Source organism: Cannabis sativa, chromosome 8 (assembly GCF_029168945.1).
Source record: "Cannabis sativa cultivar Pink pepper isolate KNU-18-1 chromosome 8, ASM2916894v1, whole genome shotgun sequence".
NCBI classification, from domain to species: domain Eukaryota; kingdom Viridiplantae; phylum Streptophyta; class Magnoliopsida; order Rosales; family Cannabaceae; genus Cannabis; species Cannabis sativa.
This window is the reverse complement of record NC_083608.1, coordinates 46,359,204-46,372,677: the sequence shown is the minus strand read 5'-3', so window position 1 is coordinate 46,372,677 and position 13,474 is coordinate 46,359,204. Positions and strand designations below refer to the sequence as shown.

At 31.9% G+C, this 13,474-nt stretch overlaps 2 protein-coding genes across 5 annotated transcripts; both read left to right on the top strand.

The window, feature by feature from the left end:
- Positions 1–607: 607 nt before the first annotated feature.
- On the top strand, positions 608–5,799 carry LOC115701159 (protoporphyrinogen oxidase 2, chloroplastic/mitochondrial). The gene is made up of 18 exons (XM_030628867.2): positions 608–808; positions 1,061–1,100; positions 1,456–1,591; positions 1,732–1,797; positions 2,015–2,065; positions 2,232–2,288; positions 2,405–2,478; positions 2,603–2,639; positions 2,830–2,895; positions 3,047–3,087; positions 3,414–3,546; positions 3,659–3,838; positions 4,119–4,193; positions 4,501–4,624; positions 4,758–4,866; positions 4,958–5,032; positions 5,139–5,245; positions 5,367–5,799. Exons 1-18 carry the CDS (start codon positions 772–774, stop codon positions 5,489–5,491), a joined length of 1,533 nt encoding a protein of 510 aa, XP_030484727.2. The 5' UTR covers positions 608–771; the 3' UTR covers positions 5,492–5,799.
- A 1,545-nt stretch (positions 5,800–7,344) lies between these two features.
- On the top strand, positions 7,345–11,518 carry LOC115699649 (pentatricopeptide repeat-containing protein At1g73400, mitochondrial). Of its 4 annotated transcripts, none has more exons than XR_009683912.1 (4): positions 7,345–7,934; positions 8,650–8,691; positions 8,803–10,795; positions 11,086–11,518. XR_009683912.1 is itself a non-coding variant. In XM_030627157.2 (3 exons), the coding sequence occupies exon 3, from the start codon at positions 8,890–8,892 to the stop codon at positions 10,648–10,650; it is 1,761 nt and encodes a 586-aa protein (XP_030483017.2). In that variant the 5' UTR covers positions 7,346–7,934; positions 8,650–8,691; positions 8,854–8,889; the 3' UTR covers positions 10,651–11,518. The 4 variants fall into 4 exon arrangements, 1 of the variants encoding a protein (XP_030483017.2); XR_004008393.2 differs by having other exon boundaries at positions 8,647–8,691; XR_009683911.1 differs by having other exon boundaries at positions 7,346–7,934; positions 8,647–8,691; positions 8,854–10,795.
- Positions 11,519–13,474: the final 1,956 nt, after the last annotated feature.

Here is a 13,474-nt window from a genome sequence, read left to right as displayed (position 1 = left end):
AACGAATTTAGTGTTACATCAATGTTTTGTGTTAACCTAAAAAGGGTAAATAATTAGTAGAAAATGGACATGTCGTTACCGATAAAAACGACATAGACATAACCATGAATCAATCAAGCACGATAGAGTTAGAAAAGAGGAAATTACACTCTATACCCTTTTTATATTGTCCTCTTTTATTTTTACCCTCTTTTTTAAAATCTATCATTTTTACCTCTTTTTTTAAATATTGTACCAATTTTGCCCCTGTCATTTCAAGATACTCTCCATGTGACTCTCTTATGTTAGGGTATTTTGGGTACAATACATATAAAAAGAGGTATGTTTCAAATAAATATAAAATTAGAGGTAAATTTGATTAATTGATTAATAAAAGGGGTATTTTTCAACTTACCCCGTTAGAAAATGAACAAGAGCAATAGACTGTCCAGTCCAGTCTACTATCCTTTGATAATGGGCCAGTATACGGCCCGGTCCATTTGATTCTTTCTAGGGCCCAAGGCCCTTTTACATTTCCCAGACACTGTTTTGTTTTGATGCTGATGTGGACAACATTGGAGTCTTATTTGACAGGTGTATTCTATTTGGGTTAGTCAAAACGGTGCGTTTCGAAGCATATCCTCCTCCTGGACTGGGGTCTCCATGGTTTCGCTTTTAGATTTTAGACTCTTTTCATTTTTTTTTTTCGAACAAATTTGACTGTTGATTTTGATCAGAGAGAATCGTCCCTGTAACTCCTGCAACAAGCAAAACTGAAAAGAGTAAACGAAAATGGGGATGGCTTCGTCTACCAAACAAGATAAGCCAAGTAAGTCTCTACTCTCTCTCTCTCTCTCTGTTCATAATTGAGATCATCACCAACACAAAGTTCGAATTTATGTGAAAACTCTTTGCATTTTGATGTCAAATTATATATATTGCTAATTTTTTCACAAATTTGGGGCTACTCAATTATATGTTCTTCAAAATGGCATGCTTTTTTATCAATTTATGTCAAACGATCTTCTTTACAAGAATTTAGAATGGTGATGATTTATTATTGGAAATGGAATTGTTCCAGGTTCTGTTAAGAGAGTTGCTGTTATTGGTGCTGGTGTCAGGTAATTATTTTATTTTATTTTTTTCATTTTTCGCTTTAGCAGATTTTAGTTACAGGTTAATTTAATTTGATAATTCTTAGTTGGGTTGAGGCGAATCAATTTCACTAAATTCTTCTGGGTACCCATGTAAAAGCTAAGCTGCATTAGTCTTTAGATGCTTATACACACATGTATAAAATACAAAATGCGATAAATTTCAAGTAGATTTGAGTTGGAACTAGCTTATTAATATATATACTAATTGTTAGTATATATTTTTGAATTGAATTGGAACTGTAGTCCTTTTCTTTCTTAAAATGATGGCTTAAGGAGTGTTTGTGAAGATTTAAAATGACTTTGTGTCTTCATGGTGTAGTGGGCTTGCTGCAGCCTACAAGTTGAAGTCATGCGGTTTTGACGTTACAGTATTTGAAGCTGAGGGAAGAGCTGGTGGAAAGTTGAGGAGTATTTCCCATAACGGTTTGATATGGGATGAAGGAGCCAATTCGATGGTAGATTGGTTTTGTGCATAAATTATTGAAACCCGCTTTAGTTCTGGATTTCTATGGACGCTGGAATATTTTTCTTATCTGAAAATAATTGCTTTGCTATTTATGGTGTTGAATCTTAAAGGTTTTTCCACTTTGTGCAGACTGAGAGTGAAGTTGAGGTACAAGATCTGCTTGATAATCTTGGACTTAGAGATAAGCAACAATATGTAAGTTTTCTTAGATTCTTGCTGTAGGATGTAATACATACTGAAGAGGCAAACCGTATGTTTGTTGAGCTAGTTCACAGTCATTTTGCTTGACACATTTTTAATCTTCTCTGCCACGACTTTGAATTATTAAAGGAATACACTGTTAGTTACAGTTGATTACTTGATTTGAAACTTTATGGAGACTGACCATGATTATTTTGATTCTGCTATACAGCCAATTTCACAGAGCAAACGATACGTTGTAAGAAATGGGCAACCAGTGCTGGTATGTCCTGCTTGCTGTATCCTCTTATTATCAATGGAGTTCCCCATTGAACATAAACTTAAAAGTGATACATATACATTTATATTGTTATTATATTATTTAAATTTACTTGGCAGTTTTCTGTCTTCGATTGTGACCAGAAAATTTGCTCCATGTTTCCTATCAGATACCTACAAACCCAATTGCACTTATTACGAGCAATATTCTTTCTACACAGTCAAAGGTTTGTTATCTATGTTTTGGAAACACATTCATCATTATAAACTATGTCGTTTACTTCTCTTTTTTTTTTTCATAATGTTAATGAAGTTTTACACTCTTTCGTAAATTCGCTTGCAGTTTCAGATATTTCTGGAGCCATTTATGTGGAAGAAAAGAAATTCAAAAATAGCAGATGATCAGACCCAAGAAAGGTGATAATTGGTAACTCATAGGTTCTAATTCTATGTTATCCAATTGGCTCCTTGTGCTCGCACTTCCTTTCTTGATATTTTTTGAGGAAGTAGTTTTCTTATGTAATTACTTGGTTTTCTACAGTGTGGGGGGTTTCTTTCAGCGACACTTTGGGAAAGAGGTAGTTTCACTAGCTTGACATAATACGCTATTTATATGCTTGCTAGAGCTAGTTTGTTGATTTCTTGAACTTGATTATGCACATGACAATTCTGATCATTAGCCAATCAACTTCTTTGTGCAGTTTCTTCATTATCATCAATTTTTATTCATTCTCATCCTCATTCTTTAGTGTTGTTTATGTTTGGAAGGTTGTTGATTATCTCATTGACCCTTTTCTTGGGGGCACAAGTGCTGCAGATCCTGAATCTCTATCTGTGAGTGATGTCTTATTAAAAATGTGAAGTTTCTCACTACTTGTTATCTATTTTTTTATTAGACTGGTTGAGGTTTGGAAGAGAAAAAGCTTTATTATGCTTTTACAAAGCTAACCACAATTACATCTATCATATTGGTTCTTGTGAACAGATGCAACATTCTTTTCCAGAGCTATGGACTTTAGAGAATAGGTAAAATCTAGCTGACTTATTATCTTCCCTCACTTGCCTTAATTTTTTATTTATTGTTCTATTTTAATCTTTTCTCGTTCATTGTTGGGGATTCAATTTTCTATTACTTAGGTTTCTCATTTCACGGTTTAGGAGTAGAAAATCTGGGTGTAGTTTTGTTTCTTGCATTGATGTTACTAGAAAGTTTCTTTATTTATGTTCTTTATTGATATCTTGCAGTCATGCCATCCAGTTATTATACTTAAAAATGGAGTTGCTTAATTGCTATAATTGGTATTGTGATGATATTCCTGTCTATGAACACTCTGTTTTCACTTTTATATCAGGTTTGGTTCAGTTGTAGGAGGGTTGATTCAATCAAAGTTATTTTCCAAAAAGGACAAGAGTGGGGGAACAAAGGGTTCTGTGGAAAAAAAGAAGCCCCCACGTGGTTCATTTTCCTTTCAGGGTGGAATGCAGGTCTCTTAATTTAGCTTATGCCTGTTCCTATATACTTGTGTGGTTCATACACGATCTTCCATGCTCCTCATTTACCAGGTTGTCTGTGTTTTCTGCTTTCAATCTTGTGCAGACACTAGCTGACACATTGTGCAAAGAGCTTGACAAAGATGAGCTGAAACTGAGCTCAAAGATATTATCGTTATCTTATGACCACAATGTTAAGTCTCTGCCAGGAAATTGGACAGTTTCTTCTGCTACTAATTCGGATAAGAATTCCCATGGTTTATCTGTTGATGCCGTAATCATGACGGTTAGTAGGATTATATATTATATTTTTAGGATAATGTTGAACTTGTATAGAATTGTTTGAGTACTTTGAGGCTCCTATAAAACATGAAAGAGCTAGCATCTAAGATGATGGCTGCTCAATGTAATGGCTGAATATTGAGAAGATATTAAGCAGCATAAAAGTAAAGGATTACAAAGCATGCTCAAATATCACACTTACTTTGTACACTTATTCTCAATGTATATTACATCTTTCTGTTCTATATATAATGAGTAGTTGAGTACAAACTTGTCAACCACAGGCTCCATTATGCAATGTCAAAGAGATGGAGATCACCAAGAGAGGAACCCTTTTCCCTCTTAATTTTCTTCCTGAGGTATCGTTCTGCCATATCATTTGGAAGTTTTTCTTTTTTACTTTCAGCAGTTGGCATATTTCCAACTAGATTTGTTGCTGATTTTTGTATCTTACTTGAAATTTCCCTTTCCTTTTAGCTGTAGGCATTATATGAAAACTTGTGGTTCTTTCCATAATCAATTCTGAAAAAATGGACTTTTTAATAATATAATATTAAGATGTATGATTTTATCCATAGTTTGCATCTTTAAATTTCTGTGTCTTGAGTTGAGACGAAAGGTCTGTTAACAAATTACTAATGTTACTATCATCTTTGTACATTTCAGGTAACTTATTTGCCACTAACTGTTGTAATAACCACCTTCAAGAAGGAGAATGTTAAGAAGCCTCTTGAGGGATTTGGTGTTCTTGTTCCTTCAGTAGAGCAGAAGAACGGTTTAAAAACCCTCGGTAATACTTGTGTATGATTGTTTTTTTTTTTGACCTTCTGGAACTTATATAAGGTTTGGTGTTCATTTTCACTGAAAATCTTAGTTTGTTTCATATGCTGGTCACCAACTATTGATTTGTATATGATTTGAAGGTACCCTCTTTTCCTCGATGCTTTTTCCTGATCGTGCACCAAATGACTTGCATCTTTATACAACCTTTGTTGGGGGGACAAGAAACAAGGAATTAGCATACGCATCAACGTAAGGAATTAGCATCTGCAAAAACAAGTTTATTGTGACTTTTTCTGCTTCCATACATTTTAGTTCAAATTACAATTGTTTAATGCTGTAGGGATGAGTTGAAGCAAGTTGTTAGCGCTGACCTTAAACAGTTATTAGGAGCCGAAGGAGAGCCTGATTTCATAAAGTAATTATCTTTTCCTTATCTTACTCAATATGAAAGAAACCAAACTGCATGGATTATGTTTGTTTATTGGATAATTCTTTTACACATTAAGTGTGCTCAATGACAGTCGTTTTACCTGGAAAAAAGCATTTCCCTTGTACGGGCGTAACTATCATTTAGTTATGGAAGCAATTGAAACCATGGAGAAAAACCTTCCTGGATTCTTCTACGCAGGTAAGTACACATTACTTGAGAAACTTTGTCCATTGCATTATGAAGTTCATTGGCACCATTTCCTACTAGTACTGTTACTGTGTAAAGCTTTAATCATATTTTATGAATTTATTTTGGTTAGGAAATCACAAAGGTGGACTGTCTGTTGGCAAAGCAATCGCCTCTGGATGCAAGGCAGCAGATTTGGTCATCTCCTATTTGGATACTTCGTCAGACCAAAACAGAAGAACAGACATGGAAAAGTAAAAGGAGTAAAGTACCTAAGAATAGTCACTCTGCCTAAATTACATGACTTAGAAATGTAAAATGTAAGATACACAGTCCATGAGTCTCTTGCTTCTTGTTTATTAACATCTATTTGATTATGAATTTTGTGTATTGTAGTATATATACGATGCACTATCAATTATATTTAGGAGAATATGATAAAAGAATATATATATTTTAGAAGGTTATATATATTATTAAAGAAATTATACTGTATACTTACATATACCTATTTTTATGGATGATGTTCTTATTGTATTTTTTAAGTGAATGTAAATTATGTGCTACTTGTGAAAATATATTGGACAACCTACTCAAATAAATAAGTATACTTTAATAAAATATAATATGAGAATATTTTTAATTAATGAATAAAATAAAATATTTTTTCAACTTATCCCATCAATCGACTTTTAGTAATAATGTGGTTAGCACTGCACAAAATGCAACAATCACCATGATTGCCACTTTTTTTTTTTTTTTTTTGATCTTGTTTAAAAGTTATACATTTACTTTTAATAAATATATTTTTGACATTGAATTAACTTTATATGAGATAATGGTATATTTTTGAAAAATTGTTATTAATTTATACCAACTAGTTTGAGAAGCTCCACTCAATATTTTTTTTTTTTGTTGATGTGGTGATTCAAATTACACATGATTAATAATATAACAATTCATAATCGGCGGCAGTACTTCCTTGATCCAGGATAGCTCATCGTCTAACTGAAGAGCATGCTTTACCAAACCAACATCTGCAGAATTCTTATCGTAAGTCACATGAGACAATATAACTATAACATCCTCAAACAGCACCCCCAACTCATTAAAAAAATACACTTCATTTGTTGATAGCTTTTAAAATCCCTGTATCTTAGCATGATCAAGTGAGTGAAATAAAAATACACACATATAAGATAAATATATAAAATTTAATAAATACACAACTTAATATTAAATTAAAAAAATAAGTTTTATCTATATGTTGAAAAATATTTTAAAATATTATTTTGTAAAGAAAAAAATTCATCTTTGATATATATGGAGCGAATGAGTATCAATACTACTATCAAATTATTTTAGGATAAATTCAAAACAAACCATCATATATGATACCAAACAAGCTACATTGAGCACATAAATAATATACTACTAAAAATGGTACAAAATAAGCTACAACTTACACAAAAATAAATCAATAACATGATACAACATAATTTTCAAAAGACATCAAAATAAATTAAACGATTATAAATTAACCTAATCAAATAACAAATAAATAACAAATTGAAGACAAGACTAGTCAATTTGGCTTTACAAAAGTGAAAAACAAAACATAATGATAGTCACTATTTAGGACATACTTCCAGAAGGAACAACTAGTCATCCAAAACTCTTTTCCAGAGGACTAGACCCAAAGTGGACATGATAGTCATTCAGGAACTCTCTTCCAGATGGTAACTATCATTCTACAATAATGATAGTCACTATTTAGGACATCCTTCCAGAAGGAACAACTAGTCATCCAAAACTCTTTTCCAGAGGACTAGACCCAAAGTGGACATGATAGTCATTCAGGAACTCCCTTCCAGATGGTAACTATCATTCTACAATAATGATAGTCACTATTTAGGACATCCTTCCAGAAGGAACAACTAGTCATCCAAAACTCTTTTCCAGAGGACTAGACCCAAAGTGGACATGATAGTCATTCAGGAACTCCCTTCCAGATGGTAACTATCATTCTACAATAATGATAGTCACTATTTAGGACATCCTTCCAGAAGGAACAACTAGTCATCCAAAACTCTTTTCCAGAGGACTAGACCCAAAGTGGACATGATAGTCATTCAGGAACTCCCTTCCAGATGGTAACTATCATTCTACAAGACTTCTTCCAGATAGACAAGTTAGTTGTCCGAGAACATATTTCCGAGAGACAGATAACTTTCTAAGAATAACTTTTAGAGACCTTTTTATTTGAAAGAACTATACCACACTACTCATTCATATGTGATACTCAATAATAGGCATGCCTATTTATTTTCTTAGGGCTGAATTTTTTTCGAACAAATGTTTATCTACTATTTTTTTATAACCAAGTGTTTATTTACTTGTGAAACAAAATTTTATGATACATACTTACTTCCCGAAAAATGTAAAAGAACAACTGCAGTTATTTGTTTTGAGAAACTAAACTCAAATACAATTCAACTTTAAAATCTACAAAGCTAAAAAGAAACAACCACTGTCTTCACCATTTGTCTCTACCGAAATCACTTTAACCAAAATCATTGAATAACATTCTCTTCTTCTATTCACAGTGAAGAGTGAGTGTGCATCATCACACTCTTTGCCCTCTCAGCCCATTTCTAATTTGCCCTCCATCGCCTTCCCCATGTCCAGTAATCCATTATTGGTGAGTTATGTGTACTCTCTATTTGATTTTCACAATCACCACTTATTATCTTTGTTGAAATGTGTTTGCTTTGCATAATCTATCGAGTTGTTTGTAATGGGACTAAGTGAGGTTATAAAGTGGACACAAAATGTGGACAGAATTTGTGTGCCTATTAAGTGTTTGTTTTAATTCCTCAATGAAATGTATGAGAAATGTTGTTGTGCTTATTTATGTCTGGATTTTAGTTAATTGTCATAGAAATGAAAATGATGAACTTGATTTTTCTGTCTGACTAATTTATTAGATTTCTTTCTTTCATTAAATTAATCTCAGCCTTTTACCTCAGTGGCCTCTGTTGGCTCAGGCTCCAAACATTCTTTGGTCTGTATATCATGATGTTCATGATCTTATTGTTAAATTTTCGTTTGTTGCTTTCTTTTTGTCTTGGGATTCATTTGTAAAATATTACTTAATTACAAATTTACTTATGAGACTTTTCAAACGTTATGAAATTATTTTATTAATTATGATTTGTAGTTTAATAACTTTTATTGAATGAAAATTGTGTTCAGATTTAAGCTTAATCAAGTCTTTTTCCTTTCTTTTTTCATTTTATTCTCAAAGAGAGAATTACAGTTGCCAGCTTTTCCTTTTCTCCCTCATAGATAATATCCTTTCCTCTTTAATTTTTGACCTTTTTCTCTTTGTCACCACAATTTTCTTACTGCAGCAGCGTTTTCACACTTAAGGATTGTCAACAATATACTTTTACAAGGTTAGTGCTTCACCATTATCACTCTATATTAACAGAGTTAATCTTTTTTCTCTTTATATCTCAGATTAAAAATGGATTTGTCTTGATTTTGTTTATTTCATCTTTATGTAGAAAATTTATTGAAACAAACTATTGAATTCAGAAATATATTTTCACATACAGTTTTTGAATAGTAAACCAAACAGCCACATCTCAAAAATGGGTCCCCCAAAGTGGAAGAATATCTTTATAATGCGCCACTATTTTGCATCTTCTTCTTCTTGTTCAATCGGATCCAACAGTAGGGGCATCTCTTTAACCGTTGATGCTGTTGTTACAGGTTTGAGTAGTTCAACTATCAAACCCACAAATTTTTTTCCCAGTGTTACAATTTTTCCATATTCATGCTTCGGTTTAGTTCGCCTATGGAGTTCCTCCAATGCTTTGGTTGCGTTTAGGGTCCCTAAGCGCTTGTATTGTTCCGAAGTAGTTAGATTGGATGAGTCTTTTATTTCTGATCATACTGATCTTGATGTGAATGGTGAAGAAAGCAATGTAGAAAAGTTATATAGGACTATTATGGATAATTCTTATGCATACTCTAACATGGAGGAAGCTTTGGACCATGTTGGTGTTGGTTTGTCCACTGAATTGGTTGCCGAGATTCTCCAAAGGCTTCGTTTTGAGGAGAAATTAGCATTTAGATTTTTCACTTGGGCTGGTCACCAAGAAAATTATGCTCATGAACCTTGTGTGTTTAATGAAATGATTGATATACTGTCTACTACAAAATACAAGATAAAACAGTTTCAAATTGTTTGTGAGATGCTGGATTATATGAAAAGGCATAACAAGAACACTGTTCCTGTTGAGGTTCTCTTGACAATTTTGAGACAGTATTGTGAAAAGTATTTGACCCATGTGCAGAAATTCGCAAAGAAGAAGAGGATTAGAGTGAAAACGCAGCCGGAGGTCAATGCCTTTAACTTGCTACTTGATGCTTTATGCAAATGCAGTTTGGTTGTGGATGCTGAAGGGATGTTTAAGAGAGTAAAGAGAAAAGTTAAGCCTGATGCTAATACCTATAACATTTTGTTTTTCGGGTGGTGTAGAGTTCGAAAGCCAAAAAGAGCGATGAAGGTACTAGAAGAAATGATTGAAATGGGTCTTACACCTGATAATTTTACATATAGTGCTGCCATTGATTCATTCTGCAGAGCAGGGATGGTAACTGATGCAGTTGAGCTTTTCGAGTTCATGAGAACAAGTGGTTCTACCCTGTCTTCTCCCACTGCCAAAAATTATGTGATCATGATTGTGGCTCTTATCAAGAATGATAGAATGGAAGAGTGCTTCAAATTTCTGGAACATATGATAAGTAGTGGTTGCCTTCCTGATGTTACAACGTACAAGGAGTTAATTGAAGGAATGTGTTTGGCTGGAAAAGTTGACGTGGCTTACAAGTTCCTTCAACAGATGGGGAGCAAAGGCTACCCTCCTGACATTGTGACTTACAATTGTTTTCTTAAGGTCCTATGTGACAATAAACACAGTGATGAAGCACTTAAACTCTTTGGTATAATGGTTGAGGCAGGTTGTATGCCGAGTGTGCAGACATATAATATGTTGATTTCCATGTTTTTTGAGATGGGTGATCCAGATAGGGCAACTGATACTTGGAAAAAAATGGATAAAAATGGCTGTGCTCAAGATATTGATTCTTACTGTGTGATGATTGAAGGGCTTTTTGGTTGCAATAAAGTTGAAGAAGCATGTTGTCTATTGGAAGAAGTGGTAAACAGGAGAATCAAATTGCCTTATAGGAAGTTTGATATTTTTCTGACACAACTTTCTAACCTTGGCGATTTACGAGCAATCCATAGGCTTTCAGAGCATATGAGACAATTCTACAACCCTGCTATGGCTAGGCGTTTTGCACTGAATGAGAAGCGAAAAAACACGAGTTTGAGAGGGAAGTAGTAATGAGTGCTTTGGTTGTTCAATTCCCACATGTTAATGCAGTCTAGGGAGCTTTGATTTGAAAGCATTAATGGTTCATCACCCTTTCTCATTCAGGGAGCTTCTGAAATATGTGCACGAATTCATTCGAGCGGTCTGCACAAAGGTATAAAGTTTAACTTTGCGACTCCCATGATTTATCTTGCTCATTTTTCTGTTGTTGAATCTCAGAGATGTTCTCTGATCTAATTTCAGTTTTAAACATCCTATTTTAGTTCAAATATATAACATAATTACATAACAAAAAAGAACATTTTTATTTGTTTTTACTTTCTTCATTGAAGATGCTGCAGGTGTGAATGTGATCTGTTGATATATTCATGTACAAAATCCTCTTTAGTGGTGGATGAAACCTGATTTTCCCAAGATTAATGTCGACAGTGCTATTTTCGACAGGCAGTGTAGACATGGTTTCGGGTTTGTGGCCAAGAATTCAGTTGGTAGTTTGGCTGAGGCCGTGCAGCAGAGCTGGCGTGGGAAGTTGCAGCCCGATATGATTGAAGCAGTAGGACTCAAAGAAGCTTTGAGTTAACTTTATGAACTCTGTAATGTGTCTTTAAATTTTGTTAAATAATCTACAATCAAAGTTGCTCATTCTCTTGCTAAAGCTTATTGTGATGCCGATTGTATTTTTAGTTGGAGTCTTGGTCCTACTAGTTTGTTATCCTTGATTTTGGGTGAGCTTGAGTTATTGAAATTGCAATTTCCTATTTAAAAAAAGTTCAACCTATAATTTTTGTGATGATTTTGTAAGGTGAGACTAGTTTGGTCCAAGAAAATATGAGATGTAATAGTGACACTTTTAGCAATAGAGACTTAAATTCTACCATGGGAAAAAATTATATATACTTTTTTCTATATATATTTATTAGATATTTGAGACTAATCTATTTTTTATTTTTTCGTAAATGTTCTTTTAGTGGAATGGATAATAAGTTTTTTTTTTCTAATTTTTTTTTTTTTTTTTTAGATTAAGATTTTATTGTTAGTTTATAACATAAGAAAAAAACTTCAATTATTATTATTTTCACATTTAGATAAAAAAATTAAAATGAAGTTTTCTTATGTAATCTACAATAATGGCAGCATTTGCTAAATATAATCTGTGTTATTATTATTAATTTTATTTTAATTTTTGTATATAAAATAATTTCCTTCAAATTAAGGTTTTCTTTTAATAGATTTCAATCTCAGAAATAGCACACATGTGATCAAACTTAATACCTATCTATATTTATAAAATTACATATATGGGTTTTGTTATGTATAATTTAAAAAATTTGATTCAAAATGTTGGTCAATTTTTTTATTATATTTATATTCATATAAATATATATCAACCAAATTATAAAATATATATCTCTATAAGATCTAACTATCATCTCTAGCCAGTCATTTTGGTTTATACAAATTTTATTTCATTTTTTTATTCTCAATTATTAATCTAATAATGACAACGACTTTCAATATAGTAGTAATTACAAGTGAGATATAGTGATGATATCAGTTTTGAATTAATGTAGTAGTAACCACAAATGAAATATGGTAAGGATAACAATTTTAAAATTATGATAAATTTTTTATTGATTTGTGAGTAAATTTTTTGTAGAACTTATTTTTTCTTTTATATATTATATAAAAAATATTAAAATTTAAAATTTAATATAATTTTATAAATTAATTATAGCTAAAAATAAATACAAGCGCACACAAAGCGCGGTTTATTTTCTAGTTTTAAATATTACCCAACAAACCTTAAATTGAACCAAATTGTCCATAGCTGCAATGCTGCCGACTATGTGGGATTGAAAATAATTTATTAGTCTTTGCATGAACCAATTAATATGCTATAACTAAACTAAAATAACTAAGGCAATTATTCATTTGGGAAAGACGCTCAACTCATCAACTTTGGATGTAATATTAGCAAAAACTAATTAGCCCTAACAATTTTTGTTTTGTTCGTTTGAATTTCTCACCTATATTATTTTGACAATTCTTAGCCTAAATATGTGACACAAAAGCAAGAACCATAATTTAATTACATATTGGCATATGTCACGAGATTCACATACAATTTTTCTGTCTTGAAATGTGAAAACCCAAATCCACCTAATAGTGGTCCTATGTATATATCGACCGACCAACTATATGAATATGATACACATATCTAAATTTTGTTTTAAGTAATAATTTGTCAATATCTAAAAAGAGCCATACTTTCTTAAAAGTTAAAACACAAGTATGGATAATAATATATATACATATGGCAATAAATTCCAAAAGATTTTTATCACTATTGTCTTCCAAATTGATATATAAAATTTGATAGATACCACTCAATAATATTAACATTGTCATTATTTTTGTTTAACATGCTTTTTTTCTTAATTATTATTATTTTGTTTTTTTCCTATATATAATATACATATACATAGTAGATGCTAAAACTTTTGTTGAATTTTGTAAAATGAGTTTACATAAAAGTAAGAGAGTTCTACTTTATTATATTTGCAGTTAAATATTTTAATCATGAATTGTCTTTGTCTGCCTTGTGCATCTTTGGTGTAACAGAATCTTTTTTACTTTGACTAATAGTTTACAACTTTATATATGTATTATTTCTTTGGAGTAATTCTTATATACAAATTGCTTAAACAAAGTATTTATATAAATTTATATCTAACATGCATTATTAATATTATTTAATGCCTTGACAAAAACTTTAACAACAAACACTACATATATATTCAATAATTTCTAGAAGCTGTAGTAGTTGCATGCT